This window comes from Vipera berus (assembly GCF_964194415.1).
Source record: "Vipera berus genome assembly, chromosome: 5".
NCBI classification, from domain to species: Eukaryota; Metazoa; Chordata; class Lepidosauria; order Squamata; family Viperidae; genus Vipera; species Vipera berus.
The window spans coordinates 19,164,442-19,184,961 of NC_138207.1; the positions used below are offsets into that span (position 1 = coordinate 19,164,442).

The 20,520-nt window shown below is 38.8% G+C and overlaps 1 protein-coding gene across 1 annotated transcript in view; it reads left to right on the top strand.

Moving 5' to 3' along the window:
- The first annotated feature begins 1,670 nt into the window (after positions 1 to 1,670).
- ZBBX (zinc finger B-box domain containing) overlaps positions 1,671 to 20,520 on the top strand; it is a 40,202-nt gene continuing 21,352 nt past the window's right edge. Inside the window, exons 1-7 of the mRNA XM_081329990.1 lie at positions 1,671 to 1,697; positions 3,489 to 3,610; positions 4,066 to 4,179; positions 8,931 to 9,018; positions 10,748 to 10,796; positions 12,724 to 12,839; positions 14,353 to 14,448. Coding sequence (XP_081186116.1) covers positions 3,543 to 3,610; positions 4,066 to 4,179; positions 8,931 to 9,018; positions 10,748 to 10,796; positions 12,724 to 12,839; positions 14,353 to 14,448 — 531 coding nt within the window. The 5' untranslated portion in view covers positions 1,671 to 1,697; positions 3,489 to 3,542. The remainder of the gene's footprint in view (positions 1,698 to 3,488; positions 3,611 to 4,065; positions 4,180 to 8,930; positions 9,019 to 10,747; positions 10,797 to 12,723; positions 12,840 to 14,352; positions 14,449 to 20,520) is intronic.

The following is a 20,520-nucleotide window of genomic DNA, read 5'->3' on the forward strand; positions in this document are numbered from 1 at the left end:
TTGGTAATATTAAAGGTGATCTATATCTATATATCTGTGTCTTTAAGTCAGTGTTGACTCTTGGTGACTATCTAGACACCTTCCAGCAGTTTTCTGGCAAAGTTCTTCAGCCATGGTCAGCCACTGCTTTCTTCTTAGGGTTGAGTGCGTTTACTGGCTCAAGTAACCTAGCTAACTTTGTGCCTAATGTGGGAACAGCTAGCTTGTTTTGGTGGGAGCAGCTTCCAAAATACCAGTTTCTAGCCTGGTGCTTTAACCACTGCACAAAACTGGTTCTCAATTAGAGGGATTTTGCTGGTTTTAAATTGGTAGGAAAATGCATTGTTTGTATCATCATATCAATAGTAATGTTTATTAATAGTACTAACATTCTAATTCAGGTTCAGAGATCTTAGTTTGTGGCTGGTATTTGTGAAAGACAGTCAGACAATTTGTTTAGTCCTTTGGCTATATTCCTTTCAGCAACCAGGACTGCAATTAGGGATACCAGATTTATAGCTGTACTCAAGCCTCTCCCATCCTGGTACCCTACTGATTTTGTTAGAATTGCTTTGCTCAGAATTTCCATATAGTGTGGTTTATGGGAACTGCTTCCTTGGAATCTAGGAACTGAAGCCTCAACACATCTGGAGGGCATCTGGTTGGAGAAAGTTACAATATTATACCGTACAGGTATTTACAAACTATCTGTATTGAAAATAACATTTATCTCTCTGTCTTGACCCTCTTCTTTTAAGAAAGAAATACACATGACTCTATTCCTTTATTTTGTGCTGTAGGGCAATGAAGCCAAAGTCTCCCAACTGAAGGCTGAGTAGAAACATAAGACTCTGCCAGCATCCTGTGTTTTGAACTCTTTAATTATTATTCTTGATTTGCTATATAAAAGAAGCCTTTATCCTTCATCCCTCTTTATTGCTTTCTTTGTTAAGTTGCTATTGGGGGAAAAATGAGCTGTAATTTGCTTCACTTTAATGGAGTTTTTGAAAAACATTGCTATTTAATCAGATGCAGAAACATCTATACATTTCCCCAATTTCTTCAGTCTGATTCCTTCCAGCTCAGCTGGCCCGCAATCTCAAGCATTCTAATACACTAGTCCAGGGATAGGCAACGTCGGCTCTTTTATGACTCATGGACTTCAACTCCCAAAATTCCTCGGAGTCCATGAGTCATAGGTTGCCTACCCCTGCACTAGTTTAAAGTAAAGGTATCCAACCTTGGCAACTTTAAGACTGGTGGACTTCAACTCCCAGAATTCCCCAGCCTGCCAGTTCCCAACTTTATGAAATTCTGTATTCTTAGCTGCCATCTAGTGATCATGTGGACATGGTACATATTGTTGCGACCAGGTCTTGAAACAGTTCCGTGTCTGCTGGGCTCGAAAAAGGAGCAGTTGCTCCATTTTAAATAAGCAAGCCCTGAGAATTTAAAACAAACGAACAAACAAACAAAAAACCCCGCGGTCAGACCCAGCCTGCATGCCGCCCTCCCCACCCTTCGGTCTCGTAGAATGGAATCTTCCGAAATGGAACGCTCCTGGCGCCGCCCACCCCCTCGCTTTTGAAGATGGAAGAGGCCCAAGCGACCGGTTGCCGTGGGAACGGCTAGCTTGTTTCGGCGGGAGCGGCTTCGGAAGGCAGAAGGAAGCCGGCCCGGGAAGCCTGGAGTGGGCTGCGCCCTTCTCTGGCCGCCAGGTTCTCGCAGTCCTCGGGATAATTAAGCCGGGGGTGGGGGGAGAGGATGAGTAGCAGTAGCTGCTCGGGGATTGGCGAGGAAGGTGTTAATTTAAAGGGCTCTTAGGTAGAGGAGTAAGACCCCCCCCCCTATTTACCGACAGTCGCCCATCTACACAGACTGGCCCCTGGATCTGTAATAAAACTCCTATGATGCCTAGGTCCTTGAGGACTAGGAGCAGGTCCTGGATTATTTCCAGTACACTTCCAAGGGGCATAATACTTTTTTTTTTTTGCGGGGAAGGGGTCTGTGTCCCAATATCCTCGGTCCTTTTGTATGCAGGGGCTGCTAACGAAGCACATATCCAGGGGTTGAAAATTGCCATCTCACTTCTTTGTATCTCTTATTTATTTTTATTTTTTTTTAAAAAAGCAGTTTTCCCTGTTGAATGCATGCCTGTCAGAAAGCCCCCAGCTGCTAGTTTTAGTGGTAAAAGTTTGCTTGGGTTGAATTAAAGAGCAGGGAGTTGTAGGTTTTAGACTGATTCAGGACTGGGTTGGCATTGCATTTATCAAAGAGCTTTATGAAAACTTACCACAATGCTTGTTATCAAGTAATTTTTACAGGAAACTTCGAATATTGATGGTAATATTTAGTGTGTGGATTAGAATCAAGGTCAGATTTTAGGCATGGTGCGGGTTAAAATATCCATCCCACGGCTGGCCAATTTGATATTCACTCACTGCACTGCAGAGTTTCAACCTTAATCTGCATCCATGATTACTACCACCAAATATTTTATATTGTTCCTGAATCCAACCCATAGGGCAGACATGTCAAAACACAAGGCCCGGGGGCCAGATCCGGCCCGCGAAGTGGTTTCATGTGGCCCGCGAAGCCATCCTGGAAACAGTGAGGGTACGGCCCCCACTGCCTTGGCCCAGAGACCCTCCTTCTGCCAGAGACCCTCAGATCTGCCCCACTCCTGCCCAGGCTCCCATAGGCACCCTTGATGCGAAGGATGTAGAGCTGGCCACGCCCACCCAGTAGGCCATACGCACTCTAGCCATGCCCACCCAGTAGGCCATACACACTCTGGCCACGCCCACCCAGTAGGCCACGCCCGCCCTGGCCATACCCACTCAGCCCCCTGAGGGCAACCGCAATGCTGATGCGGCCCTCAATGAAATTGAGTTTGACACCCCTGCCATAGGGGAAAGTTTTACCATAACCATCACAAAACTATAACCTTAGCCTAAGTTTCCCAAAAGTCCAATACAAATGCTAACAGAATCATCTCAAACTTGAATTCCAGGTGTAATCTAAGTCAAGATTGCTGTTAAACATAAGAACTAATATTGATTCTAGCCCATAAGCATAGTATTTCCATTGAATACTTTTAACTTCCAAGTTGCTAATACAATTACAGTGACCATCATGATCCATTCCATCTGAACATAAATAGTTGATTAAATTGTTTTCTAAACATCAGCAGTCTGCTCTTTTCTAACACATTGCTTGCATCTAGACTTTGCTATGTTTAAAGTAAGCTACTTGAAATTAAAAGAACTTAGCCAAGATCTAATTAAGCCTCACTGATTTAGCTTAGGTAAGCTAAGCTCAAGCCTTTATTTCCAAGCCTTTTACACATAACTTGTGTAAAGGAGATTATTCAGTATTGTTAGATCCACTGTCTAATTAATTAATTGGTGAAACTTAACAGTACCTTTAGCTTTCCTTCTTCAGTACTTATTTTCTCCCATTTATACATATAAATGGAATTGTGAAACTTTTTTTTCTTTTGTAAACAGATTTCAAAACTCTATGATTTGAATACGTCTTTAAGCTTTTCTGAATTTGCAATCATGAACATCAATGATTTTGTGATACTCCCTGGTTCAAAAACTGGAGTTTCTGTAAAACTGAAGGAAAAGTAAGTTTCTTTCCCTAATTGATTTGAAGTGCTTGGATAATCTTTTGCCTTTTTATACGCATCATTAAATGCAGACTATTTCTAACCATTAAAGCTACAATCCTAAAATCACTTATTTGAAGTTAATTTTATTGAAACAAATGAGAGCTGCCACCATGTAAATGTGTTTAGAATTGGCGTGGTTTCTGGTGTCCTTTTTCTGTTTTTTGTTTCGTTTCTTTTGTTCTTTTTTGTTCCAAATTGGTGGCCTGTTCATAAATAATTCCTTTATCTGCAATGGCACAAAAAGAACATTCTTTTTTTAATTAAAAAGCCAAGCTGCAAATGTATAGTCTGGTTTCAAAAAACCCCTTCAAAACACCAATCTGCCATTTTCTGCTGCACTGCATATATTTTAAATAGAGAAAGAAAGTGCAATTTGATGCCAGTTTTAGAGCTGAATTTAATCTCTCTAGAAGTGTACAGGAGCTGCAATTGGAAAAGGTTCAACTGGAACTTGAAAATAAGGAAATGGAGAAGAAACTGAAGCAACTACAATCAAACATGAGCCGAGAGAAACAAGAAAGAGGGTAGGTAGAACTTCAGTGGTTATTATTATTTGGAGAGTAAAAGAGGAAACTTTTACCCAACCATGGAGAAGTAATATTCATTCAGAGTTCTGTTGAACTTTGTATTATTTTTGTATATAGTTACATGTTACACACATATATAAAACACACACGCACAACTTATACAGGCACCGAGTATATCTCATCATCATATCTCAAACATGCTTTCTCAATATTCAAGCATCCTTTCCCATATTCTCTAGCATACTTTCTCAATATACATATATACTTAACATACTTGAAGTAATGTACGTTTATTGTCCCCTCCTTGTCTGCAGCCATAATAGCTAAGAGCAATATGCAGTAAATATGGATAGAAAAATACCATCACTATCATACTGAAACTTGCATAATTTATTTTTTAAAAATACATGAAAGATGTGGCGGTACATATGAGGATTTATGACTGTACTCGAAGTTCTACCTGTCCCTGTGATCATGTGATTGTAATCTGGGTATCTGGCAGTTGGCCTGTGATTATGATGTTTCAGTGAACTGCACAATCGTAGGATTGTGATTTCTGACATTCTGTTCTGGCTTTGGGACTAGAGACTTGAAGGGAATCATATCATGGCTTCTATCATCAGCGATAAGAGTTCCTATCTGTTAGCCGGAGGGACAGAAGTAATGTATGATAAAATGCCATCTACAGGAAGGGAATATCAACCTTTCATTAGTCACAAATTCTCTGAAGTGGGTGTAAAGATACAGGGAATTAATAAATGATATGCATGGACAGGAATGTCTATAAATGGATAGAAAATTCATAAAAGCATATTTGCCTTAAAAGCAGGAAGGGTTTGAATATTTTAAGAATGGCAGAACAAGGAAATCTCATGTTACTGGACTTGATATAATGGACTTTAAATGCAAAGGACTACATTTCTTCAGTAATTTATATAATTTGTAGTAATATTACAGAAATGAGACAAATTATGCTGTTTCACATCATGTGACAGGAATGACACAATTTGTGCCACTTTCATGTTGATGTTTTGCAAATAATGACAGAAATTGTTGCAGAATTATGTAATTTTCATTTGCATAATGTCTTTTGCTTAATGATATGTCATCAGTGATGTCAATTAATACAAATGATGTGAATCACTGCAGTTTTGTAACGATTTCTTGTGAATTTGTAGCGATTTTATTTGCTGTGAATTTATTGAATATTTGCAAATAACAGACAATTTCTTACATTAGTCTGTTAAAATGAATTTTTGCTATCTTGTAGCAATTTTTGCATTAGACAAAAAACTGAATTTAATGATATCTGAAGTACCTACCAGCTTTTTAATTAACCATAAAATAGTACAAAGAATAATGAAACTGTTTAAAATGACTACCGGTAGTTGTGAGAAAGTGACATTTTCCTCCAGTCAGAATAATAAAAGTTTCTAGCGTTATATTTATGAACACCCTCTTTCAGAGTAATCTTCACTTTCTATAAATGAGTTCACAGCAATAGCTCTGTCTAACCACAGTTGGAAAATAATTGTATATTTTCATTCTGTGTCAAAAAAAAAAACTTTCTGTACTCCAACAGATATTTTTTATTGTTTTTCCATCCCTTGTTGTTGTTAGTTGTGAAGTTGTGTCCAACCCATCACGACCCCATGTACAACGTTCCTCCAGGCCTTCCTGTCCTCTACCATCTTCTGGAGTCCATCTAGGCTCACGCCTACTGCTTCAGTGACTCCATCCAGCCACCTCATTCTCTGTCGTCCCCTTTTTCTATTTCCCTCAACCTTTCCCAGCATTAGGCTCTTCTCCAGTGAGTCCTTCCTTCTCGTTAGGTGGCCAAAGTATTTGAGTTTTAGCTTCAGGATCTGGCCTTCTAAAGAGCAGTCAGGGTTGATCTCCTCTAGGACTGATCGATTTGATTGCCTTGCAGTCCAAGGGACTCACAGGAGTCTTCTCCAGCATCATAGTTCAAAGGCCTCAATTCTTTGGCACTCAGCCTTTCTTATGGTCCAACTTTCACACCCATACATTGCAACTGGGAAGACCATCCCTACTCCTATTTAAATTAGTGGAAAGCAGCAATGTATGAGCCACCTGTCCCTACCCTTCCTTATCCTACTATACCATACCAGCCCAATTCAACCCAATCTACTGTATCTGGAGTATTATGCCAGCAACTGCAGAAGGTTCAATACATTTCTGGCTTAGTATATACTGTAGCTTTGCACTAGACCAAAATATCTAAAAAGGGTTAAATCATAAGAACTGGACCAACGTTTAAGAAATGTCTTCATTTACATTTAGACATACACTCTAGGCCAGGGGTGCCAAACTCGCAATGTCACGTGACATGTGACGTATTGCAACTTTTTTGCCATTGCCGGCAATGGGGTGGGTGCGGTTTCGCTATGATGCATCTGGCGTGCAGGCTGGCAGTTTGACACCCCTGGTCTAGGCCAAAACTTTCTGTAGTATTGGAGACTTCTTTGTTTGTTTTGTTTTTCTTCCATTGGGCTTTTTTTTTACCAGAAGTGCTGTCAGCTTCTCAAATTCACTTTTCATTCTTCGAGAGTGCTTCATTATTTATAAAGTTCTTATATTGTAATAGAAATCCAGTCCTTATGAGCTTTAAGTGCTCATAGCTGCATTATAAAAAATCCCAATTGTGGAGAAGATGGATTGATTATATCCAGAATAAATATGGGACTAAAAAGTTTCATTTAGCATTTGAATAAGTAGCGGATATAATGTATAACTAGCTTGTAGTCATTTTACTAAGAGTTAAAGTGCGATAGAATTTAATATTTTATAGTTGTTTGCATATTTTAGATTATGTTTGTTTGTATTTTTATACCCTGTATTTTGCTCTGGGAAGTCGAGGAGGGGGGAGGGGAGGGTTGGGGGGGTTGGGGAGAGGGGAGTGGGAGGGGGGTTTGTATTCAAAAATGTATTGTAAAACTTTTCAATTAAAAAAAACCCAATTGTAATCATTCTTTATTTGAGAGAATCCATTTCAAACATTGAAATATTCTGCAGACAAAGCACAACCCTTATATCTGTAACTTTTTCCTGTATAAATTTGAGAACTACATTATTAGCCTCTTTGTATTTGTTTCCCTTTTTCAGCGATGAGAGTAATAATGTTAACTTTCTTTCCCAGGATCAGCTTTTTAAGGATATGTGGTCATTAGTGTTCCAGTGTACTTAGCAAGATATATAGTTCTGTTTAAGTTTTAAGTGTTACTAATGATCTTGGACCATAGTCATGTATTTTTGTTTTTTCTCACAGCCTTTAATACCACATTCTAGTTTCAAACAAGTTTCTCCCTCCCTTTCTTTTACAGTAAATGATGGCTCTTCAGTTTGTTTGTTTGTTTTGCTGTTTGCTTGCAAAAGAGTGAAGTTGCACTAGAACTGGAAGCAATTATTATTTCTTATGGTGCACTTTGCCTGTACTTGTCTGAAAGTCAAGATGATGTTGTGGGTTTGGTCTATCTAACCTTTGGTTGGTAACATTTAATCTGTGTTTTTTTTTAAACAAACTGCAAGTAAGAAATATCAAATATTTGTTCCAGAAAAGAAGCTTAATCTAAGCCTTTAAATTGGGATCAAAGTGCTGTTGCTGTTTTCTTTAATCCTGGGTTACAAAAAAGCAAGAACTAAGTGGCCTATTGGCAATTATTTTTACATGCACTAAACACAACAGGAGCAAAGGGCAGGCCCTATTCCTTCTGATTCCCAAACAGTGAGAAGATGATAAGTAACAAAATAGACAGTTAGAGGTATTTTGTTCTAGGACATAGAATACAAAATCATAGGGCTGGAAGGAACCCCAAAGGTCTTCTAGTCCAACCTTCTGCTCAAGGGAAGAGAATTTATACTATCCGGTCAAATGGTTGTCCAGTCTATTTTTGAAAACCTCCAGTGATGGAGCACCCACAGCTCCAGGAGCAAACTATTCCATTGATCAATTATTTCACTGTCAGAAAGTTTATCCTTACTTCTAAGTTGGATCTCCCTTCAAGCTTCCACCCATTATTGCTTGTCCTGACCCTGGTGCTTTGGAGAATACGTTCCCTCTTCTCTATGACAGCCCCTCAAGTACTGGAAGACAGTTATCATGTCCTCCCTAATCCTTCTCTTCAATAAGCTAGGTGTGAGCTTAAATGGACTCCAGAAGATGGTAGAGGACAGGAAGGCCTGGAGGAACGTTGTCCATAGGGTCGCGATGGGTCGGACACGACTTCGCAACTAACAACAACAACAACCTAGCTTCCTCAACTGTTCACCATACGTTAACCTCCAGACCCTTTATCATCTTTGTGGCTCTATTTTCCCCAAAGCACCTGAAAATAGAACAAGAAGCAATGGATGGAAACTAATCAAGGAGAGAAGCAACCTAGAAATAAGGAGAAATTTCTTGACAGATAGAACAATTAATCAGTGGAATGGCTTGCCTTAGAAGTTTTAGATGCTCCATCATTGGACGCTTTTAAAAAGAGATTATTTGAAATAGTGTGCAGTCTCCTGCTTCAGCAGGTGATTGGATTAGTTCATCAAGGCCCCTTCATACTGTGTTATTCTGTTATATTTCTGGGTTTGCAGAGATGCCCTGACAATTCTGGGGAAAGGCATTGTACTTAAAGCGTTGCAAACAGATGTTATATTCACGATCTTGTATGCTCTGAAGCACCTTCTAAGTGAGGGAATCAGAATGCTCAAAAAACAATTTTTGGATCTTTCTTTAGGGGAGCAAATGGGTATCGATGGAAATCAGGTCAAGCTAATCTATACACACAACCTTCAATCTTACAAAACAAAGAAAATGCTGTAAAGGTAAGACAGCTAGGATGTTTAAATAAGTTTTATTCAAACGTCTGCAGTAAAGAAGGTTTTTTTGTAGGACAGCACTGTGGTCAGATTCTTGAAAGTGATTAATTGAAACTTTTTTTCTGACATTTTATTTATTTATTTATTTGATTTATATACCGCCCTTCTCCCGAAGGACTCAGGGCGGTGTACAGGGCAACAAATTTTTTTGCTAGTACTGGACCTGAATGGCAGATCTTTTGCCTGTATAGAAAGGCTTGTTTTGGATGAATGTGGCATACCAACTGTCTTTCAGCTATCTAGAGGGAAATTGTCACAAAATCTAAATCATAGCAGATTCCCATTTGAGATTTTTTTAGAAATTCCACCCATTAATTCTGCCCATTGATTCCATTAACGTGTTTATTTTCTTCAGAAACATAGAAACAGAAAAGTGATGGCAGAAAAAGAAAAAGTGATCCATTGAGTTCGCCCTTTGAGGATTTCTTTCTTTATTTTTTGTTAGATGATAGACATGTGTTTATCTCAAGCATGTTTAAACTCAGTTACTGATAATTGACCCACTACCTCTGCTGGAAATTGGTTCCAAGGTTCCTATACTCTTTCTGTGAAGGAATACTTTATATGAACTTCCCTCCTGTCAGTTGGAAGTTATATCCTTGTGTCCTTGATTTTTGCTTAATAGTGAAAACACTGCCTTCTAGAACCTTATTCATAGCCTTAAATGTATTTAAAGGTTTTAATCATGTTCCTTCTTCCCCTTCTGTCCCCCAGGCTGTACAGATTCTTTTCTTCCTATTTCTCTTGATATGTTTTGTCCCAAAGAGCTTTCATCATTTTTGTTGCCCACCTCTGGACATTTACTCAGTAAAGGTGTATTTGCCACAATTCTCCAGGTTTGTGAAAAGACAAATTCTGGCATAGATATATGATTTTAACTAGGCAAAGTGACAGACAAAAGAATTTTAATTTTCCCTTTAGCAACTCATGCCTCCAGACCCCTGACATGTTTACAGATTTTTGAAATGTTATTTTAAGTGTTAGTAGAGATGTGTTTCACAATCCCGGAGAATCTTTCATTTCTGTGTGTGAATTTGATCGTTTCATTGTCATTGATCATTTCCTAAAAGAACCCTTTATCTTGAAAAAGCTTCCTTCACATTGTTTCTTATTATTCTTGATGATTTGCAGCTTTTTCTCATCTGTGGTGATTCTCATGTTTTAGCACAGCAGTTTTAAAGACCACAGAGTATCAAATATTTTTTTTTAATGAGGAACCCTTTTGATTTTCATTTTAAAAAGAAGAAAAATAAGATAAATATGAAATAAAAAGTTTAATTAATTAACTGTGTTAATTTAATACTGTTGTCTGCAACTCCTTAAACTGATTTTTCTGGGTAGCACATTGTACCTTAGCATGGCAGCCACAAAATCCTGGAAGAAAGTGCAGTTGATTTAAGAAGTTGCTAAAAAAAAGACTAGGTCTTTGCATTCCCACATGATCTAAAACACTTGCCTTCAAAATAGAAGTATGGCACAGCCCCATGAAGGCTAGTGTTGGGAAACAAAGGGAAGTTATAGAACAATTGGAGAAATCACAGTTTAATTTAATTTTCCTTCCTTCTTCCTTCCTTCCTTCCTTCCTTCCTTCCTTCCTTCCTTCCTTCCTTCCTTCCTTCCTTCCTTCCTTCCTTCCTTCCTTCCTTCCTTCCTTCCTTCCTTCCTTCCTTATCAGGTTCCTTCAGGCAGAGTAAAACTGAGGCTACTTAAAGAACATATTCCAGGTAACAAGGTATTAGCAATGTTGAGATTTGAAAAATAATGCAATAATCCAAATGTGGTTACAAGTATGGCTATTTCTTCATTGAGGAAATCTTACAGAAGATTTAAGTAGGTTAAAAGAATTAACTGGTGACATTGCCTTACCAGATTGTTTTTCAAAATGAGAAAAATAAATCACCCAATTAACCAGTCTACCAAAATTGTTTCCAGTCTGTATTCCATGAATAACTGATAATCCATGAGAACAGTGCAGATTGTACTCCTGCAAATGGAAGTACAATGACTGTGGCAAAAGAAAGCAAAGATAATACCAATAGTAATAGGCACCTTGGGTGCAATCCCAAAACAATTTGAGCACACTTGAACACCTTTGGCATTAATAAAATCTCCAACAGTCAATTGGCAAAGACAGCTTTTCTTGGAATAGCTTATATCCTTTTAACAATACACTTAACACCATCAAACAACATCTGCCAATCCCGGTTCCTTGGAAAATATGTGATAGGTGGAGAAAAATACCAAATACAGTCTAACCCTTTGGCTGACTACATGATCAGTCATAACAATAGCTTTATTTTTTTTAAAAAAATGTTTGGTGCCTTAGTCAAGATCTAATGAGATTTCAGATGATAACATAAACATCTTGTGAAAATTGGTAACTTAACAAGATTCTATCAATTTAATTACATAATAAATTTTGGGTGTGCATAACATTACAGATGGTCCTCCTCTTAGGACCTCAACTGAGCCTGGAATTGGTCATTGAGCAAAGCAATCATTAAGCAAGATGCCATGCTTTACTCAACGAGTGCAATTCCCACTCTCCCCATTGAAGTCTTTTAGCAACCTTGCAAGTTGTTAAGCAGAGAGCTGGAAAGCCAAGGGAAATGATTGTAAGAATAATTGACTTGCTAGAAGTTTTGCCAGATTTAAGGTCTGTTCCATCAATTCCCCTTCGGAGCAGAAATCTCTTGGTATACTGGAGGAACAGACCTCAATCTGGCAAAAATGCTCGCAACACCATCATTCGGGAATGCTTAGAATGCTGGCATTTGCTAGTATTTTCTGTTCTGAAGGAAAGGCTCAGGATGATGGTGTTCCGTAGTATTTTCCCCTATGGGAAGGGCACAAACAATGACATCTGGTTAAACTTTAGCAAATGGCAGCATTCTGAAAACCTCAAAATGGTGGAATCCACTAGGCTTTTCACATCAGGTCTGTTCCTTGAGTATGTGGGAGGATTTCCCCTTCCTTCAAGAGGAGGGAAGGTCCTTCAGCATGATGGGGGAAAGGACCTCAAATCCAGCATCCCTCTGTTTGCATCCTTCCCTTCCAGCTTCCCCCTTTTCTGGGGGGGGAAGATTGCAAATGACAATCACATGATTGCAAGGCACTTGGCAACTGGTCATAAATGCAAACAGATTGTCATGCACCTGAAATGCAAGCATATGCATTGTGCTGGTGTAACATTTTACAATAGCTGGCAGTAGTTTACGGTCCTCCAAGACCATTGCAACTGTGAACATTCATTAAACAACTGATTATAAGTCAAGGGCCACCTGTAACTAATGTAAAGATCTGCATAAAGGAGAACTTGAGATCCATTGATCAAACAAGTAACGTATGCCTTGAGAAACAATCTGAAAATATTTATTATACTATAAGGTTGCCAAGATTACTTTTAGAATTTCAATTACTTTGATTTAATGGTTTATTTATTGCTGTGACATGTAGGCTACTTAATTCTAAATAATTTTGAGTAGCTTATATCAAAGAACAAATGCACGAAGGACAAATTCATGATACTGAAAACAGCTACAGCACCACCAGGGGGAATACGTTAGTCCTGTTTACTGCCAAATTACTTATTAGTGCAGTGCATTTATCTATGTTTCTTTCTTGCTCTAAAAACAAATCTACATTTTGCAGCTCCGGATCCAGCCAAGCAGCCTTTTGTACTTAAAACAGCAAATGAAGCAGCCACTGAAAGACCTAAAGTGAAGGGCAAGGCCTGTGGTCAATGTGAGATGAAGACTGCATTGCTAGTAAGTAGGTGGGATCACTATTTGGCTTACTTTGGACAGAAAACTATATAAAAAAATAAGATGTATCAAGTTTATTTTGTATTTGATAAAATCCTGCTCTTACTGCTCTTATTTTTGTCTCATAATGGCTTATGTTAAAAAAATAAATTTAGAAGCTAAATATTCTCTTTGCTAAAATGCTTTTGAAATTAATATAATTAATTTATATTAATATAAATTGATATATCATATATTATAATTTTATATTAATATAATTTATATAATGACATCATAATTAATATAAGCTTTGCTGACCTTAAAATTGTTTGACTTCTTTTTTAAAAAAAACAAGTGCTCAGATCTAGTATAATAAATTTTCTTAAATTACTTTGAGAAAGCCTCCTCTGGCCTATTCTTTAGCTAAATGTCAAAAGTCCCAGCATGGCCAGTTTGCATGGCTTTAGAATGCCTAAAATTGATTAACCTAGATGATAACTATAAGGACCTGGTCAGTGGTGGGATTCAAATATGTGAACAACTGGTTCTCTGTGTGGATGCCGCTTCCGGAAGTCCATTGTGGGCCTATGCAACAAAAAAATAGCGGTTCTGGCAAAGTGGTGAGAACTGGCTGAATTCCACTACTGGACCTAGTACTTTGGGACAAAATATTATGAATGAAACTACTGCTGAAATTATTGTGCATTGCATCCTCTTGTTTATGAAAATGGCCTATGAAATGTATTTTAAAAAAATCAAACCTGATTCATGCTGTATTTGTGAGAATTTTTCTTCAGAAAAATTGTATTATTTTTTTCAAACCGAAAAAGGTTACAATTTCAAATAGTGACATGGAATAATTACTCCATTTTGAGAAGTTCAAACATAATAAACTAGAATGCAGTAAGTTTTTTAGAATGTTAGATAGAATAATGTCTTTATAATTCTCTTCTCTGGCAATTATATTAAATTAAATCAAGTCCACCTTAGGCATGAAAGCAGGGCTGGATAACTTAGGGCCATTCAGCTGCTCTCAGCCCAAACTCACCTCAAAGGGTTGTTGTTGTGAGGAAAATAGGAGGAGGAAGGAGTATTATGTATTTTATTGCCTTGAGTTACTTAAATAAAAAATACTCTGTGAATTACTTAAATAAAAAAATACTCTGTTAGCATCTGTATGGTACATGAATTTCATAAGCCACTGGAGGGCTTCATTATCTTGAAGGGTGCAAATTTTGTTTATTTATTATTCAGTTTTTAAACTAAAAATGATTCTGGTGATTGCAAAAGGATATAGTTCTCTTGTACAAAAAGAGAAAGATTAGTGCCTCACACTATAACTTCTCCCCACTTCAACTAGCTCAGTGGCTTCATAAATACCCTAGTACCAGGCTTTTACTTATATTTCTTTGGATCTGTTTTCTTATTTAGTGTAGGGAGCTTTAAGTACAATCAGGTAAACTGCAAGGTATTTTAGGATCACAAAGGTATGTATTGAAGATATTTAAATCTTAATTTCCTTTTTCCCCCCCACAAGGTGTGTTTAGAATGTGGCGAAAATTATTGTCCTAGTTGCTTTGCCAGAATACACCAGAAGGGAGCACTGAAACTCCACAGAACAACTTCTTTGCAGGTATATTTCTTTGCAAACTCTTCTTAGAAGGCATATTACCACTAAATACATGCACAAACAACCACCAAGGCAAATTTAGGAGCACTTTTATCTGTGATATGTAGAAATCCTTTTGGCAGCTTGACAGTCTTACTCTCTATTTACTCTTGCCAATGTTATTATATAGAAACAGCCCTAAATGAATACGAAACCCAGAATACATACTTGAAACTCTGTGTAGAGAATTATGTTTAAAGTCCATAACTCTGTTTAGCTAATGCAAATAATTATCATTATCTACTGATAGCTTGTAATGGGTATGACATTTTTGCAGGATAAGTGCATTTATGCAGTAATCTGGTCACATGAACACTTTGGCCCAGCAAGCAGCTTTCCAGACTGAAAGCAATTAAAATATACTCTCATTAGGAATATATCACTTTATATATAAAAGAGGTAGAGATTACACCCATTTTTTTGTATCTTTTCTAACGAAACCATTCATTTTGTGTAACTGAACATCTCTTGCTATTCAGTTTGTTCCAGCTGGACTTGCCTTTCAGAGAAAATATCCTTGATCTGTTTTTGAACTGTACAGAGTTTTCCCTCCACCATCTCTTATGCCTCTATTTTCTGTTGTCATGATGACATGGGAAATGCGTTTCCCCCACAATGTGTAGTAACATTTGGAACACAGAGCTATGGGAAGAAAGTCAAGTCATTTGAGTCCTTCTCACTTAATTGTCTCCACCATTCACCTTAGTGGAATGGTTATCTGCTTGGAAGCACATACATGTTATCCATTTGCATATGGTTCCAAATATTATCACCTCCGAGTAGCCTTTTTGTATGACTGATGCAATATACGTAATGTAAAGTGAGTGGAGACACATTTTGTGTATTAATCAAAACTAGCCACGTTAAAGTGCCTCTCAAGTCCTGCTGTGCTAACTCATCATGACTGGAGTGGGCAGGGCTGTTCTCCGGTGGGGGAGTGAAGAACATTGGGAGAAAATGCCAGGAATATAGTTTCCCAGCAGGGTCACCTAGGGGGCAAAGATTTCCTAACTGTCCAGCTAAAGCAAAGATATATTGGGCAGCAGCGATATAGGAAGATGTCAGAGACAGATGATCACTTTAGTGATAAAGGCATCAACTTTATCACTTGGTGGAGCAGTGGGCTAATGCCTCCTTAAGTAACACCAGCTGCCTGCAATTAGTGCAGGTTCGCATCCCACCAGGCTCAAGGTTGACTCAGCCTTCCATCCTTCCGAGGTAGGTAAAATGAGGACCCAGATTGTTGGGGGCAATAAGCTGACTTTGTAATAATGCTGCTTGGGGGGGGGGGAAAGCCCTAATAAGCAGGCATATTCATAGAATGAAGGCTATTGCTAAGCACATTGATTTGTGCTTTAAATTGTAAGCCGCCCTGAGTCTTCGGAGAAGGGCGGGATATAAATTGGATTAAAATAAATAAATAAATAAATAAAACTCATGCTTCATGGGAGAAGGCAATAACAAACCATTCCTATATTTTTACAAAGAAAATCACATAAATAGAAAATATGAAAGGATTGACAATAATGATGCCTTCAGGTTGTTTAGTACTCAGCATGCTTCTGAGGAATTGCTGAGGATAATGGTGTTTAGGATGTGGCTAGATTAAAGCTTTTGGAATGTCTATTTGCTGATGATGCCATACAGGAAAAGAAAATTCTAAGTTTGAAAGATAAAATTGCAGCAGGGACATGGAATGTAAGAAGAATAAACAAAGGAAAGCTTAGCCCAATGAAAGATGAAATGAACTGGCTACAAATTGACATCTTAGGCATCATCAAATTGAGAGGGACTGGGACTGAACACTTTTAGTCAGAAGATCACTTGGCTTATTAACTCAGGACATGAAAAACAAGGAATAATATTGCTTTTATAGCTAGACTCGATATAGCTACAACAGTTCTTGGATACAATGCAACCAATGACTCAGTAATATTAGACTTCACAGACAACTTTTTAATATGACAATCCTTCAAGTTTATGCTGCCTCTACCAGTGCAGAAGAAGAGAAGGTTGATGAATTTTATGATTATCTTCAATTGGAAAGCAAGCAAGAAGTTCTATTTGTGATTCAAGATTGAAATGCTGAAGTTGGAAACATTAAAGAGGAAAATGTAGTTGGATAGTTTAGGAAACCAAAATGAAGCAGGAGATCAACTTTTCAATTGTCCCATTCCAATGGTCTCTTCATAGCTAACACTGTCTTCAAAGAACCAAATGGTTGCCCTATACGTGCTGTTGTCAGATGGAATATATAGAAATCAAATTGAGTATATTATTACTTAAAAAAGATGAAAGATCTCAATTATAGCATCAAAGACATGGCCAAGTGCCAGCTGGAACAGATCATGAACTTTTCATATGCAAGTTCTGAGTTAAACTAAAGAAGAAGATATCCAACCAGCCTCCACAGTATTATCTTGAGCATATACCCATCATTTTCAAGGAGAACATCAGAAATTGCTTTGAAGTCCTGAACAAGAACTGTGGGATCAACTAAAAAGAAATTGTTTGGGAAGAATGTAAAAAGAGTCTCCCAGAAATAAGGAAGAGAAGATGAGGACAGCCAGCAGCAAGGTTGATGGACTCAGTGGTTGCACTATTTGAAGATCTGAAAGATTAGGGACAGATCATTATAGAAAAAAATCTACACATGTGATCACTGAGACTTGACACAGTTGATGACACATGATAAATTAATCAAAATGGCTGGTGATAGTTTCTGGACAAATGGAAAAAGGGTACCTCTTCATATAACTCATGGTTGACTTTCTCATCTTATAGTATTTTGTAAAATTGAATTATTAAAGAAGACATTTGAAATAATAAAATAAACTGGGCTTGTCTTAATTTGCCTATAACTGGTCAGATATGGAGGGTTATTTTGGAGTTATAATAGGGCCAATGCTACAACATTCAATAAAATTTAAATACATTGAATTTCTAATGAAGACATTTTGGAAGCTAGAACAGTATGAATTGGGGGTTAGTTTCTTCTAAGAAAGAATTAACATTTATAGATAAACAAGAAAAAGATGAAAAAGGTAAGGCTATAATTGTGAGCTCAGAGCAAGCAATTAATGTGGCTTCATTCATACATATTGCTAAAGCAATTTTTTTAAAAAAAACACACATGAAAAGGACTTACTAGCTTGCTTTACCCATTATACAAAGCCATATTAGATTTATAAAAGGCACTGACTAAAAGCAAGAGACATTATGGCTTAATGTTATATCTTAGACTAGCTGTGTTTTTTGTAATGAAAAAAAAGTATATGTCAGAATAAATAATATTTTTGGAACCAGAATTATTGTTTTTGTTATAATAATTTATTTATTTTCATTTTGCCCGAACTCAAATCCTTTTTTTTCACAGACTTCTTTCTTTTGCTATCTGCCAACTGGCAGCTTTAAAAATGCTTTGTTCCCAAATGAAATACGTTTTGTAACTGATCCTTTCTCTTTGACAGACTTCACAATAAAGTTGGCCATTCTTTGATGAAAAGTGATGTTCCTGATATTTTTCTTTTTACTGTAATAACAGTGACTTGGAACAAGTTTATCCAGGAGCCACACTTTCATGACTTCAGACTGACATTCAGTCACCTGCTCTTTATTGCCAAAACCATACTCAAAAGAGCAGTTAACGGGGCTGTTATGTATTGGGCTCAATGGAAATACTATGTGGGTTGCTGGAGCAGCTAACGGCTCTCCAGCAACCCAGATTGCAAGTCTCCAGTGCTGCTATTGGCTGTCTCTAGGCGGCAATGGTTGCTTCAAAACTATTGGCTGCACCTAGGGGCTAGACTATATATTGTGGCTAGTTACAGCCCAATTCTCAGTTCAGATCTTGCAAGCAATAAACCATGAGCTTTCCTGAACTCACTTGCCTTGTCTTCATTCCTGCGCCAAAGAACCTGCTAGACAACACTGGCCACGAAGGTGGGATCCTGCTTCCCTGAAAAAGAGCTGAAGACGTAGAGGGGAAGGCAGAGCATGCCAGAGGGAAAAGGCATTTCCCCCCTCCCCCAAGGTCATCTAGCAAGTTACGCTAGCGACCTCGAGCTCAGCAGACTCATTTCCTGAGCCTGGGAAGCAGGATTAGAAGAAATCACAGGAACCAGCAAGAAACAGAATGCCGAAGGTCGGAAGAGTTCGAGAATTTGATGTGAAGCATCAAGAAGAATGGCCATCTTATTTGTTCCAGGTAGAAAACTATCTCTGGGCAAACCAAATCGCGGAAGAAGGCCTCAAGGCCGCAACGCTACTCAAGCAGCTGCAGCAGATACAGTCTAGTGAAGATGACTCATGGCTAGACCCCCAAGAAAGACGCAGGGCCAAGCCAAGCGTTTATAGCAGCGTAGGAAGAGTAGGAGGGCCAGGGATTAGCTGAGTCATTGAGCCACACCCCACTAGGTACAAAAGGGTGTGTGGCTGCTCTCAGAACTTTGTGACGAACAATAGTTTAAACAACTTCTGGTCACATCTTCGGAACTCTGCTTCTTGTTTGAAACCCTGGTCTGAATTCTTGGCAACGCTTCTGTACATCTGCTTCTGAACTGTTTGTTTGGTCTGAGGTAATGAGCCTATTTTGCTGCCAAGGCCTTATCTGAAGGCAATTAACTACAGCCTGTAGAATTAACTCTTGCTAGTCGTGCCTGCTTGTCTGTTTGTTTGTACTCCAGAGGGGGGAACAGAACAGAGTCAGTGTTGCCCCAGGCATTTTCCAGGGAATAATGGAACACACACTTAAGGGCATTCAGGGTGTCTGCCCTTATTTTGATGATGTTCTTATTGCTGGATCCCCAGAAGTGTTAGCCAGCAGGCTCAGAGCTGTTTTACAGAGGCTTCATGAAGCAGGCCTCAAATTAAAAAAGAGCAAGTGTAGTATTGGGGTTCCTTCAACAGAATTCTTGGGATTCAGAATTGATGCTAACGGCATTCACCCTGCTGAATCTAAAGTGAAGGCCATTAAAATAGCTCCTAGGCCCAAATCCAAAGGTGAGCTACAAGCATTCTTGGGTCTCCTTAACTTCTATCACACCTTTCTACCTCATAAGGCAGCATTAGCAGAGCCTTTGCACAGGCTTTTAGATAAGAAAGCTCCATGGAAATGGACTAATTTACATGAAAAAAGTTTCCAGGACTTAAAAGCACTATTGTCAGAAAAGTCCACTGTAACTCATTACAAAGAGTCTAAGCCAGTATGTCTTGCATGTGATGCATCTCCCTATGGAGTGGGGGCAGTTTTAAGTCACTTAGAAAAGAATGGAACACAGGTTCCTATAGCATTCTACTCAAACCCATTAGACCAGGCCGGCTTGTTCAAATAGGTAAGTTTTCAGATCACGGTGGAAAGAGCGAAGGTCAGGAGCCATCCGGAGCTCAACCGGTAATTGATTCCAAAGGGCTGGTGCGCCCACAGAGAATGCTTTCCCCCTGGGGGCCGCCAGCCGGCACTCTTGTGACTGGTGGCACCCTGAGGAGGCCCTCTCTGTGGGAGCGCACAGGACGAAGGGAAGTTGACGCCGGCAGCAGGTGCTCCCGTAAGTAATCCGGACCCATGCCATTTAGGGCTTTATAGGTAATCACCAGCACCTTGAATCTCACCCGGAGGGCAACTGGAAGCCAATGCAGCTCGCGGAGTAGAGGTGTTACATGGGAGTATCAGAAGACCCCCATCACAACTTGTGCAGCCGCATTCTGCACCAGTTGAAGCCTCCGAGTGGTCCTCAAGGGCAGCCCCATGTACAGAGCATTGCAGTAGTCTATACGAGAGGACACGAGCGCATGAGTGACTGTACGCAGGGCATCCTGGTCCAGATAGGGTCGCAACTGGCGCACCAGGCGAACCTGGGCAAAAGCCCCCCGGGTCACAGCTCCTATGTGATCTTCCAGATTGAGCTGTGAATCCAGGAGGACACCCAAGTGTCACCTATTCACCTATTCATTCAGATGCTATGATGTTAACTGTCTAGTGTGCTGTCAGTGAAGCCTATTCATTCAGATGCTATAAGTTAACCTTGTAACCTATAT